Here is a 21231-nt window from a genome sequence, read left to right on the forward strand (position 1 = left end):
GCAGGTCCCTAGATCACTTGTTTTCATTTTGCTTTTTCCGCCCGTCCTCCTTCCTGTGCATGTCGTTCATGAATCCCGGCAGAAGATGGCCCACCAGTTGTCCCTCTCGTAGCCGCTCTCGAGGACCCGGCCCCCGACGGCCACGACGTCCTCTTCGAGCTCCCCCTCGCGGTAGAGGTGGTAATACCGCTGGTACGTCGTATCCGTGGGCTTCTCCTGGGCCTCCGTCTTGGACCCCTTGGTCACCCACGAGACGAGCTGGTCCTGCTCCGCGCCCGAGTCCCACCCGCGCCGGCTGTTGCCCTGCTCCAGGGCCCAGACCATGACCAGGACCTTGCCCTCGCGGGGCCGGACGGCGGACAGCAGCGCGGCGACGGCGGCTTTGCGGCGTTCGCGGGTCGACATGTGGTGGATCACGGCGATGGAGATGGCGAAGTCGAAGGCGGATTGGCGGTAGGGCAGGGCCAGGGAGTCGGCCACCAGGACTTGGTTCTTGGGGGACGGCTTGGGAGGTTCGGGGGGCGGCGCTGCTTCTGCTGCCGCCTTGTTCTTGGCCTTGCCTTTGCTCTTGGGAGCGCCCTCGTTGTAGAACGGCGGCTGGTAGTCCCGGGCCAGCGAGACGAGGTTCGCGCTGCGGTCCGAGGCGATGATGTACACCGCCGGGTTGACGCCGATGTACTTGCCGTTGCCGCAGCCGGCGTCGAGGCCGAGGGAGCCTGGGGCCAGGGAGAGCAGGAAGGAGGAGACGAGGGGCCAGGGCTTGTAGCGGGTGGAGGAGAAGTGAGGGGCGATGGCCTCGTAGACGGTGTGGACGTGGCGGGATTCGTACGACTCTGCGTCTTCTTGTGGTAGTTGTGGCGCCGAGGGTTGGACGTCGCCGGGATCGGCGGCGGCGGCGGACGGGGCCACGGCCGGGCCGGAGCCGGGTTGGGGGCCGGATGAGGAGCTCATGTGGGTTCTCTTCCCTCTGTGGACTGCTCACAGCTAATTTCCCCTTTCAGAAATTCAGGAGGTGAAGCTTCTTGCACTTGCGGTGAAAGCCCTTGTCCGTCGGTGTCGGTGTAGCTCTCCCCTGACGATCCAGCGTTGTACGGATACGGGCAGAAGGAGGTGCAATCTCGGCCGGGGCCCTGGTCTGCGGTCTCGTTAAGGTTGGTATGCGTCAATAATGGCGGCCGTTGTCGTTCCCTCGGCGTCCGGGCGTATGCGTTTGCGCGTGCGCTGCCGGAATAATTATCTAATGCAAGGAAGAAAGCAAGTTTCGAAAGATTGGCGTCAAAGGGTCGTGCGCTGCTGCGAGTTCGCTTTTCTTCTTGGGGGGTGTGGTTGCAAGAAAGGAGTGACGATGTCGAGGAGAAAATTGATGCAACTGGAGACGGTCTGAGCGCGCGTGCGTTCCTGTGGCGCGGCCGCCTCTTCTTCCATTTCTTCCCCGCTGGTTTGCGCGCGAAAATGACGGCTGGCGTCGTTGTGCGGTGGGTCCCGCAGCAGACGCGGGTACGGTGCGGCACGGTGAGCCTCGAACGGGGATGCGTTCCGGGATTAGGGGGGAGAGCCCACATGTCCACCCCCCGGCTCGGAGTACTCCGAGTTCCCAGTCGAGTCCCGGGGTCCGGAACACCAGACATTTTGGTCGTCTTTGGCCAATGGGACGACTTCAGGGCCGTTCGTGCATTGACGAACGGGCGGCATTTGGATGCTTCGGGGACAGGACCGGTGAGAACTGATCCATGGAATGTTTGCTCTTGGACTTTTTCAATCAGCCAGGCCCCCTTGTGCTACATCTGCATGATCGTGTGCGCTGTACTCTCTAGCCGCTGAGGAATGCGGCAAACCACATTCAGGTCGGAAAAAAGGCCGCCCAAAGCGGTTTCGAAAAGGGACAGAGAAGGCTACGTTGCATTTCCTCGACCGGGGCGCCAGACGAATTTGGAATTCCGGGGGGCCGGTACGAACGGATGGAGAATCACCCTAGAGGAACTTCTTGCGTGATTGCCGTCAGGGATCTGGGTAGCCTTCCGGCGGCTCCCACGAACCGTTCGAGGGTTGACTCGGAGCTCGTTCCGGGAGACCTCCTTTCGACAGATCGGCAAGGGCAAAATGTGACGAGGAAATCGAAGACCAGGGGGTGTGTGTGTGTTGGATGTTTGTTGTTTGCCCACATCGGTGCGCCGTACGTCGGACAAATTGCTTTTCTTTTATTCTGTTACGGACGTTGAAGAAGTCTCACCTTAATCGCCGCCCCCTGTTCATTCTCTTCCTCTTTCTCTTCTTTCGGTAAGTAGCCATGTCAGATTCAGGCGAACCACTCTGTGCGTTTGTCGCTGCCGAAAAAATAGAGAGGTCACCGAGTCCTTGGGACCAGATTAATCTCCGATCAGCCGCAACAAATGCGCGGCCAGGCGAGATTATGCTGTGCTGTGCCGCCCCGGTCGCGTGAAGCGCAGGCCGTTCCATCTCACGGCCGAACCGAACGGGGTGGTTTGGTGGTTGCTTATTATTGGCAATGCCGAGGAGGGTGTGACACTGAGGTTTGGGGATCTTGGCGATAAGTTCAACTGCGCAATCTCCACGACCACGTGCGGTTTCTCTTCTAGAATGCCGTGTGCGAGGACTGGTATATGGTGTTTGGAAGGAAATTGCAAAAAACGCGTGCTTTGATGCGGTTTGCTCCTTTACCGCGTGGCCAGCTGGCGTTACTTTTTTCTGGCGATCAGGGAGGATTCTTCGGGGACCGGGAGGGGTGTAAGTAGGAGCAAACTGACGAACGGTTCCTGCTGAGTAAGTTCATGCCGCGAAGATACGTGTTCTTGTCACAACGGATCGAGAAGAAGCATTGATACGGTGACTGTGGAATCGCTTATTTCATTAGGTTCTTAGGCCGCCCGTCTCCGTCCCGTTCCGAAACTGCGGATCGGCGCGGCGGATCCGCATCTCCGGAACCGAGCCCGGACCGAACTTCCCGTGTACTTTATCTCGTCTAGTCACACAGTACTCTGTCATTTTCTACTCATGCGTTGCCTAGGTTCAACGGGCTCTTGGGGTCGAACTCGTGCGTGGTGATCAGGTCGGGATACTTGATGCCGCCCTGCTTGATCACGCTGTCCATCGTCTCCATAATGACGAGCGACTCCGACAGCGGCAGGGAGTCGCTCTCGAGCTTGCCGTCACGCAGGCAGCGCGCGCACTCGTCGGCCTCCCAGAACATGCCGTGGCCCCAGTTGCGTGCCGGGTCGGTGGGAATCGGGCAGTCAACCGTCTCGATGGGGCCGTCCTTCTTGATGACCTTGTACGACAGCGGCCTGTAGGCGGGGTGGGCGACCTGGATCTCGCCTCCGGAGCCCTGGATGCGGATGGCGGGCGCCGACTTGCCCTCGCCGTCGGGGTCGGTGGCCACGCGCATCGACGTCGTGGCGATGCCCGTCGTCTGGTGCTTGGGGAAGTTGAGGATCATGCTGGTGGACTCGTCGGCGCCGGTGGTGTACTTCTGCACGGCGGCCAGGACCTGAGGTGCCTCCTTGTCGGCCTCGGGCTGCAGGTGGTACAGGGTCTGGAAGATCCACGTCAGGGAGTAGATGCCCAGGTCCAGCAGGGCGCCGCCGGCCAGCTCGGGGTTGACCATGCGGTGGGAGTCGGCGAAGGACAGCTTGGCGGGGTCCTCGGTGTTGGCGTTGAAGGACAGGTCGGCGGTGGCGCGGTAGACCTTGCCGATGGCGCCGGAGGAGATGAGCTCGCGGACCTTGATGCTGAGGGGGAAGTAGCGGGTCCAGACGGCCTCCATGAAGAAGAGCTTCTTGGCGCGGGCGGTCTCGATGAGGCGGCGGGTCTGCTCGGCGGTGACGGTCAGGGCCTTTTCGCAGAGGACGTTCTTGCCGGCGTCGAGGGCCAGCATGGCGTTTTGGAAGTGGTGGCTGTGGGGGGTGGCGACGTAGATGATGTCGACGTTGGGGTCCGCGACGAGGTCGGCGTAGGAGCCGTAGACAGCGGCGTCTGTGGGGCCGTCAATCTTCTTGATGAAGTCGCGGGCTTTCTGGGCATCGCGGGAGGACGAGACGGCGACGATCTTGTGGGCGACGTCGGTGACTTCGCGGGCGGCGGGATTGGTCAGGAGATCCTTGCAGAAGGCTGGAGTTTGTTAGCCCTTGGACATTCGGAGGATTGAAACCATCGCTGGGAGGAGGTAACCTACTCTCGGCGATCCAGCCGGTGGCCATGATGCCCCATTTGACAGTGTGCGGCGCCATTTTGGTGATTGTGGTTACGAGCGGTGGTGTATGGTTCGAATTGACCTGAAATAACACGAAACAGAAGTCTAGGGAAGGTGCAACAGCAGGGTATATAAAGGAACAGGACAGCTCCGGCGTAAAGAATCGGACGGGAAGGAAAGGTGCGAATCGGCGAGGGTGTCTGCTTCTTTTTCAATCCCGCGTCGTCGCGCACCCCGCCACACCACCCGCACGCAGTGCTCGGAGGCAGCTGCTGCGGGGTTCAATAACGGAAAGCAAGGGTGATGCGACGATGCTGGAGCTGCTCTGGCGGAGATCCCGCCCAGTTCCGCCCAAGCAGCCGGGTAAATTGCTCAGGTAACACGATGATGCTTAGAAATGCCACCGGCGTCAATTTCAAACCCCAAGACTCATCAAAACGCCTTACTGGTGCGCCTTGAAAGTTGCGAACAACGATGGACCCCACCTCCACGAAAGGTGCCGTCTCGACTCTTACAACTTCCCGTTTGGGTCGTGTTGGAGAGCTTTGGCGAAGCTGCGTGGAAGGTCGGGCCTTACCCCGCGGCGGGGCTTTCCTTATCGGGTGCGCGATAAGACGTCATTCAGACATCTCCTCCGGACAGGCAATCCCGCGCGTGGGCGGGAACGCGCGAACCGAAACTAACGCCGGGGAGTATCGGCTCGAAACGAAGACGCTCCGCGACATGGAATTTCCAGAAGCCCATACTCGCAGCATCTAAGCGTTTGTCTTGCATTTCTGAAAGTCAGGGTTTCACGTCTGAGTTGCGCGCCGCTTGAGCCTCAATGCTTGATTGCGCGTCTCATCAGATAACCCCTCACAGGTCCCTGACATCACCTCTGGTAATCCACTCCGTCACATATCCCTAGCAACGCGGTTGTCGACGCCATCTACCGCGAAGACTAATTCTAGCATCGAGAAATGGCATCCACCACTGTCGCTCCTATTCCCCGCCTGATATACGGCACGGCCTGGAAAAAGGCTCAGACCGCTCCCCTCGTCGTCTCGGCGCTGTCTGCCGGCTTTCGCGGCTTGGACACCGCGGCATCCCACCATTATTACGAGGAGGGCGTTGGCGCCGGCCTCCGAACATGGCTGACCCAGAACCCAAGAACCATCTCCCGCTCGTCACTCTACATCCAGACCAAGTTCTCCCCGGCCCCTTCTGAGCTGCCGATTCCCGATCAAGTGCACAGCCAAATCGCCACCTCACTTAAGCGCTTGTCCGTCTCAGACTCCCTGTTCAAAGACGGTCCTGAGGCATCAACACCACCGGATGAGAATCCAGACTTCTATCTGGACTGCGTCCTTCTCCACTCGCCGTACGCAGCTCACGAAGACACGCTCTCGGCCTGGCGCGCCCTAGAGTCATATGGTGAGATACTTCGGAATACCACAGGACATGCCCCATGCTGATGAACACTTAGTTCCCCACCGTATTCGTACTATTGGCATCTCCAACGTGGATCTGGATGAGCTGCACGCACTCTGTAACGACGCTGCTGTGAAGCCTGTCGTGGTCCAGAACCGTTTGAATCCGAAAGAGGCTTACAACACCCCGGTCCGAGTCTTCTGCCGTGAGCATGGTATCAATTTCCAGTCTTTCTGGACTTTGACTGCGAACCCGGGCATCGTCAAGAGCGACTACGTGGGAAAGATCGCCGCAGCAGTCGGTGTCAGTAACGAGACGGCCATGTACAGCCTCGTCTTGGGCTTGGGAGACCACGTCAGTGTTTTGGACGGTACCACGAACGAGTCTCGCATGAAGGGCGACCTCGAAGGCGTGGAGAAGGTGGCCGCATGGGCTGCGGGCGAGGGTTCAGCTCTCTGGAAGGCGAGTCTGGGGGCGTTCAAGACCGTCCTGGGCGACACCGACTGAAGCCAAAGTCAATAACGATACCAAATAATATTGTATTCCAGTGGGAGGTGCTTCTTCCCAGCATCCACAACGAAACGCCCGAGAATGCATTCTGCCGTGGGGTATTCCGTAGCTCGCAGAAACGCGCCAGAGCTGTCACTCAGCTCTCATGCAACAAATACACCTTTCCCGATGCTGTCCCCGACCGATAGTCGAGATCGCACCCAGCGAAACGAAGACTCGCAGTGGTATCTCATAATCCAACAAAGGAAAAACCAATCCGATCCGAGATGGTTGCCGCGCCATCTGTACCCCTTTGCCCCTGTATCCTATCGAGTCGTCATCATATCAAGGTTGCTCGTGTTGTCATCAATCATCGTCGTCGTATTCTTGGCTATCCACCAGTATTACGACTGTCAAAGTAGCGGCGTATGCCTCGCGAATCGCGCAAGCCATGCTGTCGAGCATTAGCATAAGTCACTTTTGCCATGAATCTGGCGCAGACTTACCACGTCTTTCGAAGGTCTGCAACAACGGCACTGAGGCCCCAATGTGAACACCAAGCCCTTGCCAATACTTCATTGTCCCTGACTCCAAACGCTTCCACCACCAAGACTTGCTCCTCGTCAATCTGCTCTTGGCTCGTCGCCGTGTGGGGCCCTCCCGTAGAGCTAGTTCGAGAACTGCGCGCGCTCTGTGAGTGACCGTATAAGCCACCCCAGTCCTTGATGCTCATAATCTCGTCGGCTCGTACGGTTTGGTGAACGTAATCAAAGAACAGCGGATGGGGACCCTCAGAACAGGGCCACGCAGAGATAAAGGATACGTCGTATGTGAGACGCATCGGCCAGGAAACCCCATCGATGGCGAACTGGATCATGGCGTCGTACACTTTCGGCGCCGGCGGCGGTTCCTGGAAACGGTCTGGAATAGCCTTGAAGCTGAGCAACTCGATTCGCACCGTATCGATCACGTCGTCGATTTCCGGGGCAACAAGTTTGTACTCCTTGACGGGGAAGACTTCGGCAGGCGGTCCGAGGGGGTCAGATCGTTCGCTCATGGACTGTACGTCTTCCGGAGTCATCCGCTGACGCGGCCGACGGGATCGCACTCGCGCAATCTGGGAACGGCCAAGGTCCGCAGTCGGGCGAGCAGGCCCGACCCAACCCGCCAAAGACCGGCACGTCGGAGCGAGGACCTTGCCGACTATGGAGGCGGCAGTCCAGTACGTGTAACTGTTCCTATACTGAAACCCGCAATGTGGATGGGCGTGAGTGAGTAGAGCCAGAGAGTCGGTTGCTTTGTCGGGATCGATGTCTATGAGGGTGTTCATGATGAGGAACGGGAATGTGGCCTGGCACGGATTAGCACGGCACAGCTGGAGCATGTGGCAAGGCTTACACCCGGGAGGACGAGGCCACTGAAGAAGGCCAAAGCATCCGAGCTGATGATGTCGAGGCTTGCCTCGATATCTCGCTGCTTCATGTTGTCGAGAGTCTGGCCCAGGTTTGGCCATTTCATCATCTGCGCAAACCGTCGTAGCATCTTGATTTGCCGCTTCTTCAGTCTGAACCTCAGGCTGACTGTTGCAAGTTAGAATCTGCGAGTGAACGTGTGCGAATATCCTTACTCTGATCCACCGTCTTCCCATAGCCTTCCACCCTGACGTGCTCTCGCCATCGTCTTGCCAGGGCGAGGTTCCATTGAATCGTCGGCGGGAGTTGCGGCACCAGCTTGTCCTTCGCCCAGTCGCCATGCATTCGGGAGCTGATGCGTAGGTCAAGCTCCATGCTGAGAAGCAGCTGGTGGCAGAACTTGATATACTGCGCTTGGCTGGCGTGGCTCGGGTCGAAGATGAACCGGGTAACGACTTGGTTTTTTGGGTTTGTGAAATCGATCCAGTCTGGCCGTGTCAGCACCATGATCAGATCAGTAATCTGCTTGTCGAGTGTCTTGTGTGGGTTCACAAGCTTGTCGGGATCGCGAAGAAACCGGCGATATAAGCTTTTGTACATCATCTCCTCGTCGTCGTCCTCCAATCCCGACTCCAACTCTTTGAGACGCCTGAAAATGTGACTCAAGTCAACTTCGCGGGCCGTCACACCCGAATCTCTCAAGGCGATAGTCGGAGGCAGCACGCTGGCCATGGACGCCCATTGGTTCAGGGTGATTGTGCCGGGGCGTTGGCCGTGGAAGAAGGAGTAGCTGGGCTGTTCCAGCGTCTCCCAGGGGTAGTCGGCCAATCCGGGGCCCTGCATTCGGAGGGTCATGAGCTGGGTCATGGAGTCGTGGAGATTGGCAGAGTCGGATTCTTCTGTTTTGCTACCGTTTGAAGATGTCGTGAAAAGGGCGTAGTAGTGATCTGATGCGTGCGGAACGGGTCGCTTGTGCCCCTTGTGAGCCGGCACCCCGCGGGACACGAGCGCGACAGCGTCGCCAAGGGTGAGCTCCTCTTCACTCGACATGCCGGATGGTGGCCACTCGGTCAGAGGTCCCTGGTTCAAAACCTGCCCGTTTGGATGCGCGCGACCTTTGCCCTTCGCCCTGGCCGGGTCGGGTCTCTTGGGCCTGCGACGTGAATTGGGTTGAGGTGTGTGGCCGTTGGGAGACTCGACGGTTCTGGTGCCGCCGGACATGTCGGGCAGGGACCGACGCCTCCGGGGAATGACATCTCCATCGCTTGCTCTGCGCGATTCTGGTTTTTCCTGGAGCGAAGTCAGTCAAAAACATTCGGAAATGAAGCGCGTGACGAACGCGATGATCCCGAGTGCGCACCAGTCTCCCTTTCCTCGCCATGCTCCTGTTCCTGAAGATGCTGCCCCAGAAGCTCTTCTTCTCGGGGCGACTTTCTCGGTCCTTCTCCTCGCTGACTTCGGCCATGTCTCATTAATGAATTAAAGACGTCAGAACTCAAAGGCGGGCCAAGCTCGAGGTAGAGACTGCGACGCGGGAGAAAACGCAGTGTTGGGCAATCGGTTGAAGGCCTGGCGACGGCGGGCGTAAGTGAATTCGTCAGTCGCGTGGCTGCGCAACATGTGTGTCACGGGGAATGCGCCTGTCGCAGACAGACTAGGCCGCCCGGCATCAGCTCGGATTCCGCAGGAATGAACGTATCGGTGGTAGATGATGGTTTTTCGGGGTTACAGCAGCGATTGTCTCATTGTCCAGGCCGGAGCGGCGGACTTGTTGTTTATTAGGGACTGCGAAGCGGTGGTCGTCGGAGGGATGGGGAAACGGGTGTCTGTGTGTGTGAACGTCTGTGAGGTATCTGAACATCAAAGACGCATCTCAAAAGTTGAGAAGAGCAGGGAAAGGCAAGGTCTGGCTGGGCAAATAGCATGCGCAGGAGTAATCGTAGCCGTGACCGTAACCGTGGCTCTCGGTCGGCAGCGCAGCGTTCGGGACGCAATAGGTCGCTCAGTAAGAACGGGCAAGGTAGAGTTGGACGCAGTAATCCAGTCGTGGCGCTCTCTCGAATTCGAGGTGGTGGTTCACGTGTCGCAGCGGCATGAGATGACGGAGTGAGTCCGAGCGGCGGCGGGTCTCTCTGGTTTTTGGGTTTGGCTTTGGTTGATTGAGGGAGGGACGGTTGGTCTGGGTGGGCACTGAAAGAGGAAGGGACTGTCCTTTGGTCTTCACCTTGGGTATTACTGCAGACAGACGACTGCGCGATTAGCTGACAATTTTTCAGGGCTGCAGTTGCAGTCGCAGTCGTGTTGCTGTAGTCGTCGGTTCCTTGCTTCGCAGTTCCTTCTATTCTTTCCATCGCCGTAACATAACAAATATTGTATGTACCTTCCTTGCACGGCTTACACTGCTTGGAGCAGGTGGGTTGGCCAGACCAGCGGCAGGTGCCACCTTCCTGTGGATGCTCCTCAATTTGGAGCGTGCGCTGTACCGCGCAAGGCAAGAGGCAAGCCTGTCGTTTAGGTAAGGCGGTACTCTGTACGAATACCCTCCCAAACTCCATCAACGCCATCTTAAAGTATTCGCAAGGCAAGCAATGCGCGGGCAGCGCAAACTTACCTGCTGTGCGGGATCAACACATCAGGTGGCTGTGGGCAAACCATGCTTCGTTTCTGCAGACGAGGTTCGTCGTGATAGGACACTGCGCCGCGCAGCACAAAACCAAAAGAATGGATGAGCCTGCATGCTTTGACGTACAGGAAGGAATAACCCAGTCTTCCTTACCGGCTGCAAGAAATCCAAACCTGCCACGTCGTATGTCATCCCGCGCTCTCCACGTTCTCTGACTCGCCTAGCACCAACCTGAGGACCGGCCGTCTGCCCAAGCTTCCATCCCTCTTCTGTTTTTCTTTTTTGCTTCATTCTTCTCTGCTTCATCCTGCGCTGAACCGCGGCCGTTCCGGCTCTGTCCCGAACCAAGGACCCTAACCCTGGCTTGACCCAAGATTACCGCCAACAACAAACCGCCTCACGCTCCACTTCCTTCCTCCACGACCCCGACCGTACCCAGCTTTCTGTTACCCTCGTCCATGCACGTCAACAGCCGAATCCGCCCTGATGACGCTCTGCGACTTCGACGGCCACCCGAAGACTGTTTGATCGAGATCGAGCCCCGAAGTGCTACCTGCTTTGTCTTCTTCGGACCCGGTCGCAGCGAGCGAGACCCGCGCAGACCGCTCAGGGACAGCCATCACGCGCGAAACAAACGCCCAGAGTCAAGTTCTATGTCGTGATACCCGCCATCGGCCAAACTCACTCGGACGGCCGCCACCGGATGACAACTCTCTCCTTCCCAGAAACCAACTTCCGACACTTCCGGCATCCGCCCCGGCCGTCTCCAAGCCAGCCTGAGTTCTCTGCCGTAAACTACGAAGAACTGCTTTTGCGTTACGAATAGTCGCGATCTGGCACTCTCAGCATATCCAGAATTGCCGCCGCGCTTACCACACCCTTTCGTTGCTCACGACCTAGCGATGTGACTCTCCAGTGGATCGGTGGTCTGACCAGTTCTTCGATCTAATGGATCTTCCTGGTGTAACTCTGGATCTGGTGTTTCGACCTGTCGTCCAGGTGGTGTGACAGCCAGGTCCAGGGTCCGTAGTACTCTGAATGGCGCCTTTCTGAATACCATACCAGACATCTGGTATACGCCTCCAACTGTTCGTACGAGGGTCTGCCGCGCTTGGCGACCCTCTTATTGCCGCGGCATAGCTGGTCAACTCCATGCGTGTCTCTGATATAGTAAGTCATCGAGATGAACCTGAACATCCGGAACACCGAACACCGGAGTCCCAGACCGTCCTATGAAGATGTCCAGGGAACACCTCACCGAGCAGGAAAACGGCCAATTATATCCAACATCAGCGCAACTCTCTGTGCGCATTGGACCCGTCGTGAGAGGCACAAGTCGAGTTAAGCAACGGTAGGGCACTTGGACCCTGAACTCTCTTGTTCGTTACCGTAATAGCACACCTCGCGCTTGGTCCTTCCTCTGAACTCACGAAGTTCCTCCGGAGGTCTTATCTCCCGTCCGGAGTTTGGTCCGCTGGTGATCCACAACGCGACGACGTGCCGCCAAGTTCATGCCATCGTCGTAGTACCAAGCATGTGCTTCATGCCTTGAGGTGAGCTATATAACACGTCGCTCTCTTATACCCATTGCGATCTTGCCGTAGGTATCTGACCGGCAGTTCTTTGTTAGTATTCCGCTCAATATTATCGAGAGTTCGCAGGCGTGCAAGGAAACTCGAGTACATGAAAATTGACAACAACTAGATCGAGGACTACGACGAATTCATTGAGGCCGAATCGATGGACTTACTTGTCTATGACGATGATTTGGCACAAGTCTGAGCTAATACTTTACTTCATTTTCTTGTATTGCTGTATCGATGTCTGAAACTAACTTCGCTAGAGCTCGTCACTTGGCTGGATGATGCCGCCGCAGGCTCCCTTTCTGAGCTTTGAGATCCATCGCTTCCCATAGGGTCGTACACGTCGTTATTGCGACCTTGCTGCCTTCCTCTATCGCCCCTAGTATCGTGCCGGCGTGGCTTACTCGTGGGTGGCCCTCGCTGACATTGGGAACCCTGTTCCGAGCGTGGCGGCTACTGCATCTCCTCCACACGTGAGCTGTAATCAGATGGCTGCATCTCCGGGCTTCTTTCTCAGGGGCGCTTCCCCCAGCAAAGGTGAGCTGACAACAGACGCCTGAGAGGAAGGAGCCATCATAGGCGCTGTGCCTTCCGATTCGTGTTGCGAAGGAGCCATCATAGACGTTGAGGGTCCCTATTCGAAGTGCCCAGAAGCCATCAAAGACGCTAAGTGCCTGCGTCCCGACTCCCACAATCGGGCGGCCTCATCGTTGGTGTCCCGCCTGTCTAGGATCAAGTCCTCGCGCTCTTGCGGGGTCAGCTCGCAGATCGGCCAGTTGCTAATGGTGTAGATCAGGAGGTATTTGTGGCCTGGAAGGCCGATGCTCCAGCAAGGATCCCCATCGGGAGGCGTCATCCCCGTGTAGATATCCGACCCATCGACCGTGAAAAGGCGGAGGTGGTCACGCTCATTGGGCTCGGACCTCATGCGAACCGCCGCCGTGAGAACGTAGCGAATGCTTGCGTGATCGACGCCGTCGTCTGGCTGATTCGCTTCCAGGCGCGGGTCTCGGAAGCTCCAGACCTGCAAATCGGAGAGGTCCTGGACGCCAGCGCCTTCGAACGGCGTGTACTCGATGCGGAAGTAGAGAGGGGGCGGAGGAAAGCGGCGCAGTTTGGCACCGTCCTCTCGGGTTATGATGTTGTCGCACCAGCTGATGACCTCTTTGCCAATGTCTAGCGGCCGAGTGACGGCGTCGCGTCCGATCCGGAAGATGTCGACGTAGGGATCGGTGTCCACGCCCCAGGGGGAGGAGGCCGTCTTTTTGATAAAAGTATCGAAAAGACGATGCTCCGGCCTCGACCACACTTCGGAGTTCATAGGTTCGGAGCAGAACAGCCTCTCAAAGGTCGCCTCCTTCAGATTTGCGGCGCCAAGCTCCCTGATCAACCTCGATATGTCTGCACTTAGGGTTTTCGTATCCTTGATTCTGGCCCATGACAGACGTTCCAGCGTACTGGAGTATTGGCGGGGCTCCCCTCTCCCTGTTTGGGCGGCTCGACGTGGCGAGCTGTGCGGGAGCTGACAGTTGAAGAGCCTGACGAGGACCAGGAGGCACTCGATTCCACTCGCGTCTCGCAATGGATTAGGTTTCGCGTATGGCCAAGACGCGAGTCTCGCATCTTGCCTGTTGGTGTCTTTCTCGACATCTCGTATGTCGTCCATTCTGCTCTTGATGGGCGATCGATGTTGGAGGCAGGTACTGTTTGCAATCTCAAGATTTTCTTAAAGATGAGGTGCCGACTGTTGCCTCACTTCAGCATCTGATGAATCAGGTAAGGTAAGGGCGGTAGGTCGTTTGGCGGTAGTGTCGTCTACTGTGTTTCTGGCAAGCACAATGGACGCTGGCTTGTGCCTTGAGAAAATCCAAGTAAACCGGCAAGAGACAACTTGAGAAAGACACAACTGAAATCTTTAGTCAGTTGCGATTGGAGGGCACCTTGGTGTAGCGCTATAAGACTGTTGGTCTTCTTCTGGATGAAAATTGGTAAGATTGTTTGTGCGAGGAGGAAGGTGAGGTGAAGACGGTAAATAAAAGAAGCTGTGTAGTGACGAGTGGGGCCCACACCGGAGTCGACTCCGTGGTGAATTAAGCTTGGTGCCCACCTGCCCGATCGCACCTTCCATCGGCGTCGCAACATTGACCCTCGCAGAGGCTCGACACGAATGCTATCATCACCAACTTTTCTCAAAGAAGAAACTTTCTACGGAGTTGCTATAAGCATCGGCGAAGTCAACCAGAAGCTGGGTGAGGTGCAGATCAAGGCTGCTAAGCCCCGAAATATCGACACGAGCATTACTAACATTCTTGCCCAGTTCTTTCGCTTGTGAGAGAATCTGAACAAGTCAAAAGAGGCAGCGATGACTTCGGTCGCGCAAGAGCCGGAGCTTTCTCATTGTGACTACGGCGTCCTCGACGAACAAGCTGCATTGAGCAAGGATACGCTGGAGAAAGTCGATCGCGAACTCGGAAATGTCAACAAGAGGGTCGAGAAACGTCCAGGGCCCGAGACTATCGGACGGGGCATAGAGGTGTTGGGGATGAAGCTCCAGGACAGTGATCGAAAGATCGCTGAAGCGCCCACCAAGTTACCCAGCTTCGACGACACCGTAAGCCTCAAAGACGCGGTCGCTCGGCTGGTCGAGTTGTGCACTGGCAAAGAAGGTTTCCACGAGACCAAGGTTGGCATTGACAGTCTGAAATCCTCTGTCAACTCATATCTTCGAGACAACGAGGCCAAAGAGACAGCAAGGGAGACACAAGTGTTGCTCGAGACTCAGGTCCGCGATCTGCAGGCACACGTCAAGCGCCTCCAGAACGAAATAGACGTTGGACAGTTGTACAAGCAGGACATGGACCACGCAAACTTCCGGCTCGGTGTCATGACTCAAAAGCACAGCCAGGCGACCAAAGACAACGAAAGGGCACAACAGGACCTCGAAGCTGCAATCTCGACATGCAAACAACAAAACACAAAACTGACCGCCGACCTGATCAAAGAAAGGACTGCCACTCAAGCCGTCCAAGTTGAACGTGCCCGTCTGGAAACAGACGTCAAACATCTCGAGGAGCACAAGAGCGGCTCTGAGTCAACGAAGCAGCTGTTAGCTCGCGAGCTGAACCGCTTGACAAAAGACAATGAGTCCTTGGCCAAGCGGTGCTCATCTCTGGAGGCCACGGTCGAGTCGCTCAGGACTCGCAACGACGGCTCCGTGGAAACGATCAAGAAGCGACACAAAGAGCTGGTGCAAGCATTGAAAGCAGAAGCAGCACGCAGCAGCGAGATTTCGGATGTGCGCAACGAACTCAACCACTTGAAGGAGGCCAAAGACAGAGATTCGGCTGTGATGGATCAGGTGACCGAAGAGCTGAATGAAGCCAAGAAAACCAAGATGATGGACGACCGCGAACTGTCATCGTTACGTGAAGAGTGCAGCAAGCTGAAACAGAACAAAGTAATCGATGTGGCAACAACTGGCCGGACCGCCGAAGAGCTGACAGACGCGATGATTGCCAAGGCAGCCATCGAGCGCCAACTCTCTTCACTGCAGACCGAAGTCACGGAGTTGAGGAAGTTCAAAGCAGACGCAGAATCTCGGATGACGAATGCCACCAACACAACCACTGCAGAGAACGAACGCGCCAGTGTTGCCGACAATCAAGCTGAGCAGGATTTCTCGAGAATTCGGGCTCTCGAGGCTGAGACGGGCGATTTGCGCCAAGATAAGCAGCGGCTCGCGACTGAACTCTCAACTGCAAACGAGAGAAACTCGCAGCTTCGGATCGACATTAAATGCAGCTTGGCTGAAACAAAGGCAGCCCATACCAGGATTGAGAGTCTCAAGGGAGAGGCCACGCATCTCAGGCTGGACAAGGCCAATCTGGAGCAGCAGGTGGCAGACGCCGAGAGCAGAAATGCCCAGGCAGATGCTAAGATCGAAATTCTTAAGGAAGATGCCGCGCATCTCAGACGAGAAAAGTCTAGCCTAGAGCAGCGAGCGGCATCCGTCGAGATCAGAAACGCCCTGATGTGTAATTTCCAGTGCCCCAGAGACATCGACACCAAACTTGACGCGATGCTCGAGTCCTGTGAAAGGGTCAGGTTGCAGGTAGACGCCCTCTCGAGGAAGCAGCTCGCAACGGACCTCGACAACGACTCTGGAGCCAACACGAAGCCGCCGGATTCCCGCAAGAGGAGACTGCCGCAGTCAGATGGGGCAGATGAAGACCAGATAATCTACGAGAATGAGGAAGCCGACGAGACTGAGGAAGTCGACGAGGACGAGCGTGTGGAATATTCTGAGGAAGTCAACGAGACTGAGGAAGTCGACGAGGACGATTTTCTTCTGGACTATTCTGAGCACCTTCACAATTGGACTGAGTTCTGCAACGAGAAGATTAAGTGCTACCCTAAGGATATTGAGGCTAACCGGCGACTGTTGGACTTGAAAGTCTACAATGATGGAAAGCACATGGCGATGTCTCTTATCTATGAGAAAATCTTGCCCATCGCCAAGCGATCGCATCTCTGGGAGCGAATGAGAGACTTTATTGATATCACAGAGCCCAATGAGATCTACTGCGCCTTTGAGATGGTGGACCAGGAGAACTGTTACAAGCCGGAGCGGCTTAACACTAGAAAGTCCAAGTGCGACTACCACAACGCAAAAGACCAGCTCTGTTTCAGGGTCACATGCATCCTCAAGGATGGCGAGAAGCAGTTCATCATTGGCGAGAAGAAGCACAACTTTGGCTGACGCGCATGAAGAGGAAGCAGTGGACACAAATGTACTTAGCTAGATTGACGCCAATGAACGCCATTCAATCCAAGTCCAGCTATAGAATGAATGAGTACTGATTGGCTGTCTTTTAGTAGCTGCTAGTAAAAGTGATAAGATGGGAGTGTATTAATACCGGCAGATGTTTGTGAATGAGCTGCTTTTTGTTGTATGAAGGGAAAGGTTTTCATTGCTCTGCGCAAACGTATGTGATCTAGAGACAACACACGCCTCCTCCTCCTACGCATGGCGACGAGCTTTATCGCTTGTGAAATTGGTCCTGATATCTGCTGTGATCTAGCACAGTAAGTTGCTAATATTCTTCCATGCAGAGGGACCAATCAGAGACTCAACTACGACACCGTCAATCAAATTTCTTTGACCATCCTCGCCATTGAGCTTAGACCCATTAAAGCCAACTGCTCAAGTCAACTGACGCTTTGAAGATGTCAGGAAATCACTCAGGTCAAAGACACTGACTCCCTTTGAACTCGACCTATCCCCGAGCCTCCTCGCGAGCAACAAATGTTGCACTACTCCCAACGAAGCTATTCCAACCTCGGCAACGCCCATGTACGACGTAACATGACGAAACCACCCCAGGATTGCATGATCGTGGCGCGAAAACCTCCGGACAGCCGCAAGAAAAAGACACGAGCGCGTCAACCACCGTCAGGCCTTGTGTTCGTGCAACGGCGGACTCGTGCGACGTGCCAACCTGTCCTCTTCCAGTACCCCTGCGAAGGCGACTTCGTCCAGGACGACCAAGATTGCGCAAGATATCGATGACCGCTGCAATCCCGTCTCTAATGAGCACAATATCGCTCGTTGGGCCAACACAGGCAGCTAGCCGATGCGTTTCGTCACTGTGATGCCTCGAACCTCCAAAGTCCCCACCGCCAACAGGGGAAAAATCTCGCAAACTTACCAAAAACGAGATCTCTTCAGTCTCGGCGGGAGCCTATCTATGATCGCCGACGACGCCGGCCCCAGATCGCCAATGCCCCCAACAAGGCAATCGTCAAGGGAATCTAAGCCCGCATCGAACCAATCTCCCAAAGAAGCTCTCGACATGCTGACCGATCTGTAGCCAGCCGACCCTCCAACTCCGCTTCATCGGAAAGGTTTCTCGCAGAACGAACGATCCAGCCCGTCGTCGGGGACATTCCCACCAATCCGCCGCGCCAATTCATCGCGGAGACGCATCTCCCACGCCGTACCACCGACATCTCAGACCGGGTGCTCGCATCGATGATGACTCCATCAGGGAAAGAAAAAGAAAGCGGAGGCTCGGTTCCCAGCTAGTCGGTTGCCTTACTCCCACCGAGAGCCCGCACGAACCTCTTCCTCCCCCCGCCCGCTGCGACCAGCCCCGGCAGACCGACACGCAAGGGAGAGGAGACGCCGCCCCGTTCTCCGACCGAATCTGCCGCCGCCCGCGGGGTCCCAGGTTTCCCCATGCCCACCGGTGCGGGGCCACTTGCTCCGGCACTCGCCTTGCCGGCTAGCGACAGCCAGGAAAAAGAAAGCCCGGCCCTCACCGGTGTAGCAGTCTCCTCTGATTATCGCATGGGATTGTTTCTTTTTCCAGGTCTCAAAGAAGATTTGTGTAATCCCCGAATTCTTTACGCGGTCGACACAGCTTATCTCCCATGTTTCTCCCTGAGCCGAGAGCTCTAAACCGCGTCTACCCATGAGGAGAAGATCAGCAGAGAAGCAAATAGCCGGGAACTGATCAGCGAGGTTCTCCGACCATGGCGGAGATAGCGAAACCCTGAAGAAAATTCGCAGGATGTTCTAGGCCCAGCGGCTCGGGAGATGGACGGGTCATCGATTGGACCTCGTCCCCCTCCGGCCAGGCCCGGTCCTTAGAGTAAGGATCACGGCAAATTTCCCAGTCCCAGACTCCCAGCCCAGACGACACTCGTCGACGACAATTCCCGTCACCTGGATTCTGACAGCCAAGATTAACATCATGAAAAAGTATGGGTGGGGAGTATTGCCCGGCTCTGAGGGAGCTTTATAGCAGTTTACCAATGCGAGTTTCTCAGTTCTTTAACACGATTCTAGCACTTCAGCCCGTGCTATCTCTCAATATAACAAATGGATACAAACAACAGTTGTCATGAAAAAGTATGAACGGCTCAGCCAGTCACTGAGTCACTCGGCCCAGCCAAGAGGCAAGTTCCTCATCCCACCACCCTTGGCCATCCCGACTAGCGGGTTGCGTCCCTGGCAGATTCGGCAGGAGACGCGGCCAAAAGAAAAATGCCGATCCGATCAGCACCAGACCGAGATGGGCGTCGTCAATTGGACGTCCGCGGCTGACGTTGGGGAGGCATCCTTCGTCAGGGCTGATAAGCAAGCTGTACCTGCTGTAGTAGAAATCTCCGTACAAGGCTGGCTCGTCATGGGGCCCAGGTGAGCCTGGATAGAGCATTCGGCGGCCGCCATCGTCAGCCCTCACGGTGTGTCCGGTTAGCCCGGTCTGATGCAAGTCACACCTTCACATCCGTATCGGGAAGAGGTGTCCACGAAAGCGGACGGAGGGTCGCGAGAACGAGGGTTGGCTGAGCCTGCTTTTCGTAGTAAGCCGACGAGCAGAGGGAGGGAGAGGCAAAGGTGTGAGGGTTTGGCGTGGATTGACTGGCCGACGAGAGGAGGGGTCGTAACCGCATACTCGGGCTGAGAGTGGGCATGGCGTGCGCAGACATCGTCTCGTCCAATAGTTTAGTTACTGAGGACGGTGGCCGGGAATCTGCACACTCGTGCATCCCGTCACAGATGCGTGCCTCTCCTTCGGGACAGAACCGCGGGCGGAGCGCAGACGGACGACGGCGCAAAGACAGCCCATATGGTGCGAGAAGCAGGCCAGAAAGCTGCGATAGCACAGCCGTGGCGCCTCGCTTGCCCGCCGAGACTTCTTCCTGATGAACGCTCGTCGTCTGCTCGTCATCGTCGTCGTTTCGACGCAAGGGGACGCAATTGACCGAGGGAATTGGAGGGAGAGTGCATGCCACTTCGCCGTCGAAGAATCCTGAACCCCGTTTCGCCACGCTCGAGGTAACAGAATGTGAGGAGAAAACACACCTGCGGGAAAGAAAGCTGAGACTTACGAGGCCCAACGGCGGCCAAAGTAGGGTGCGTTGCGCGCGTGCGTGTGCATTCCCAACCCGCAACGGTCTCAGCCCGCTAGTTCATGTCGTCTTGTGGCGCGGTGCTCTGGAATGTGAACGGTAGTAATGACACTAAGCCTAGCCTCCACACCAGTAGCCGTTGCGACAACTTGTCACGAAGAGGCGACTGTCTCGCATAGCCAAAGTCAGAGAGGAAGGATGACCCGCGAGAGGGTGTCGTCCATCAAGGTCCGTTTCTGGTGCCGCGCAACCTCCTCGACTGCTAGCCATGGGCGCAGCTGATGTCGTTATTGGTAGGCTTTGCAAGTTTGCCCTCCTCCGACCCCCAACCTCACTCCATCTCGTCGGCGGGCTGGCAGGCAACCTATGCAGCAGACCTGCATATCCTCAGAGATGGTGAGACGGGGAGGACGAACGTCGTCTGGGACTCGTCGAACCTCCCGCAGCCGGGCATGATTGGCTCGCGGCGCCGCTATCGACGACGTTCAGTTGGTTGCCTCTATCTCAACCCCTAGAGGATCATCTGGGAGTTGTCACAAAATGTGAGAACGTAATGCACCGGTCTAACTGACTGTACTCTGCGTATATGATAGACCAAGGGGTAAAAAATTACCTGCCCGAAAACAGTCAGGACTGCGTCCGCCGTGTAACACGACATGGCACTCGCCAACGGGCCAAGCCCAGGAACTTTGGTTGCGAGGAGCACTGACAGCGGCCAACTCATTCCTAGGACGACGGGTACTGCCCTGCCCTGCATCCGCAACCTTGCATGGCTATGAGCCTTGTGCGGGCTGGAAGTGCCGAGAGAGAGAAACACAACGTCGAGACAACTTGTTTACGACGACCCCCGCAGCTCTGGTCAGATATCAACGCCGGTCCGTTCAAATCCCGTAATCCATTTGCTGCTCTGCCAGCAAAAGACTGTCGCGGGCCCCCTGGAGGGGCTAGAACGGCAGCGTCGGATGCTAAAGTGTCCGACGACTAGAGCCAGGATGCCAAGCCGCGCGTACTCTGTGTGTCCTTTGCAAGGGGAGCGACATGCCCCAATCCGAAAAGGCCTGCAGAGGGCGTCATCACGAACAATACCGACCGTCAGACTTTGGCTTGTAAGAGAAAAAGGGCCAGGCTCACGTCCAAAGACGCTAAGTGTGCTGTGTGCGTGATCGCCGTCCAGCAAGGCGAACCCAGAAGTCGTGGGTCGAGGCAGGCAACCGCCATCAACTAGAAACCAAAACCTCACGGGTGCCATGGCCCTGACATGTTCGGATATGCAGGTCGCCCATTTCGTGAGGTCGGGACCCCGGTCGTCATTCGCCGGGCCAGGCACTGGAGGAGGCCAGCTTTCGCCGATGCAGCCGTAACCCACCCCGTTCCCCCTGATATGTTGGGGTAACGATAGAGATCGAAACGGGAGAGAGACGGCCATGCTCGTGGCCCTGACATTCAATAGTTGAGGGGCCTTGGATGGTGTGGCGTTACGCCCGAGGTGATGCTATTCATGGACGACGGACGATCTTTTCTTGTTACTGCTTCATCAATTAGCCTTTTGACACTTTGTTCGAGAAAATGACAAGCCGGGGTGAGATATGC

At 56.5% G+C, this 21231-nt stretch overlaps 6 protein-coding genes across 6 annotated transcripts; 2 read left to right on the forward strand and 4 right to left on the reverse strand.

Annotated features, from left to right (window-relative positions):
• Positions 1-66: 66 nt before the first annotated feature.
• Positions 67-951, reverse strand: CkaCkLH20_12353 (tRNA (uracil-5-)-methyltransferase trm9; the record flags this gene model as incomplete). The annotated part of the gene is made up of 1 exon (XM_038895066.1): positions 67-951. One exon carries the CDS (start codon positions 949-951, stop codon positions 67-69), a length of 885 nt encoding a protein of 294 aa, XP_038739580.1.
• A 2059-nt stretch (positions 952-3010) lies between these two features.
• CkaCkLH20_12354 (uncharacterized protein) lies at positions 3011-4244 on the reverse strand (the record flags this gene model as incomplete). Its single annotated transcript, XM_038895067.1, has 2 exons — positions 3011-4125; positions 4190-4244. 2 exons carry the CDS (start codon positions 4242-4244, stop codon positions 3011-3013), a joined length of 1170 nt encoding a protein of 389 aa, XP_038739581.1.
• Positions 4245-5166: 922 nt separating this feature from the next.
• On the forward strand, positions 5167-6124 carry CkaCkLH20_12355 (aldo/keto reductase; the record flags this gene model as incomplete). The annotated part of the gene is made up of 2 exons (XM_038895068.1): positions 5167-5620; positions 5673-6124. The coding sequence occupies 2 exons, from the start codon at positions 5167-5169 to the stop codon at positions 6122-6124; spliced, it is 906 nt and encodes a 301-aa protein (XP_038739582.1).
• Positions 6125-6472: 348 nt separating this feature from the next.
• On the reverse strand, positions 6473-8983 carry CkaCkLH20_12356 (uncharacterized protein; the record flags this gene model as incomplete). The annotated part of the gene is made up of 5 exons (XM_038895069.1): positions 6473-6560; positions 6613-7457; positions 7505-7686; positions 7734-8808; positions 8879-8983. 5 exons carry the CDS (start codon positions 8981-8983, stop codon positions 6473-6475), a joined length of 2295 nt encoding a protein of 764 aa, XP_038739583.1.
• A 3375-nt stretch (positions 8984-12358) lies between these two features.
• Positions 12359-13390, reverse strand: CkaCkLH20_12357 (uncharacterized protein; the record flags this gene model as incomplete). The annotated part of the gene is made up of 1 exon (XM_038895070.1): positions 12359-13390. One exon carries the CDS (start codon positions 13388-13390, stop codon positions 12359-12361), a length of 1032 nt encoding a protein of 343 aa, XP_038739584.1.
• Positions 13391-14086: 696 nt separating this feature from the next.
• On the forward strand, positions 14087-16483 carry CkaCkLH20_12358 (uncharacterized protein; the record flags this gene model as incomplete). The annotated part of the gene is made up of 1 exon (XM_038895071.1): positions 14087-16483. One exon carries the CDS (start codon positions 14087-14089, stop codon positions 16481-16483), a length of 2397 nt encoding a protein of 798 aa, XP_038739585.1.
• Between the last annotated feature and the right edge of the window lie 4748 nt (positions 16484-21231).

This window comes from Colletotrichum karsti (genome assembly GCF_011947395.1).
Source record: "Colletotrichum karsti strain CkLH20 chromosome Unknown Scaffold58, whole genome shotgun sequence".
Taxonomy (NCBI): domain Eukaryota; kingdom Fungi; phylum Ascomycota; class Sordariomycetes; order Glomerellales; family Glomerellaceae; genus Colletotrichum; species Colletotrichum karsti.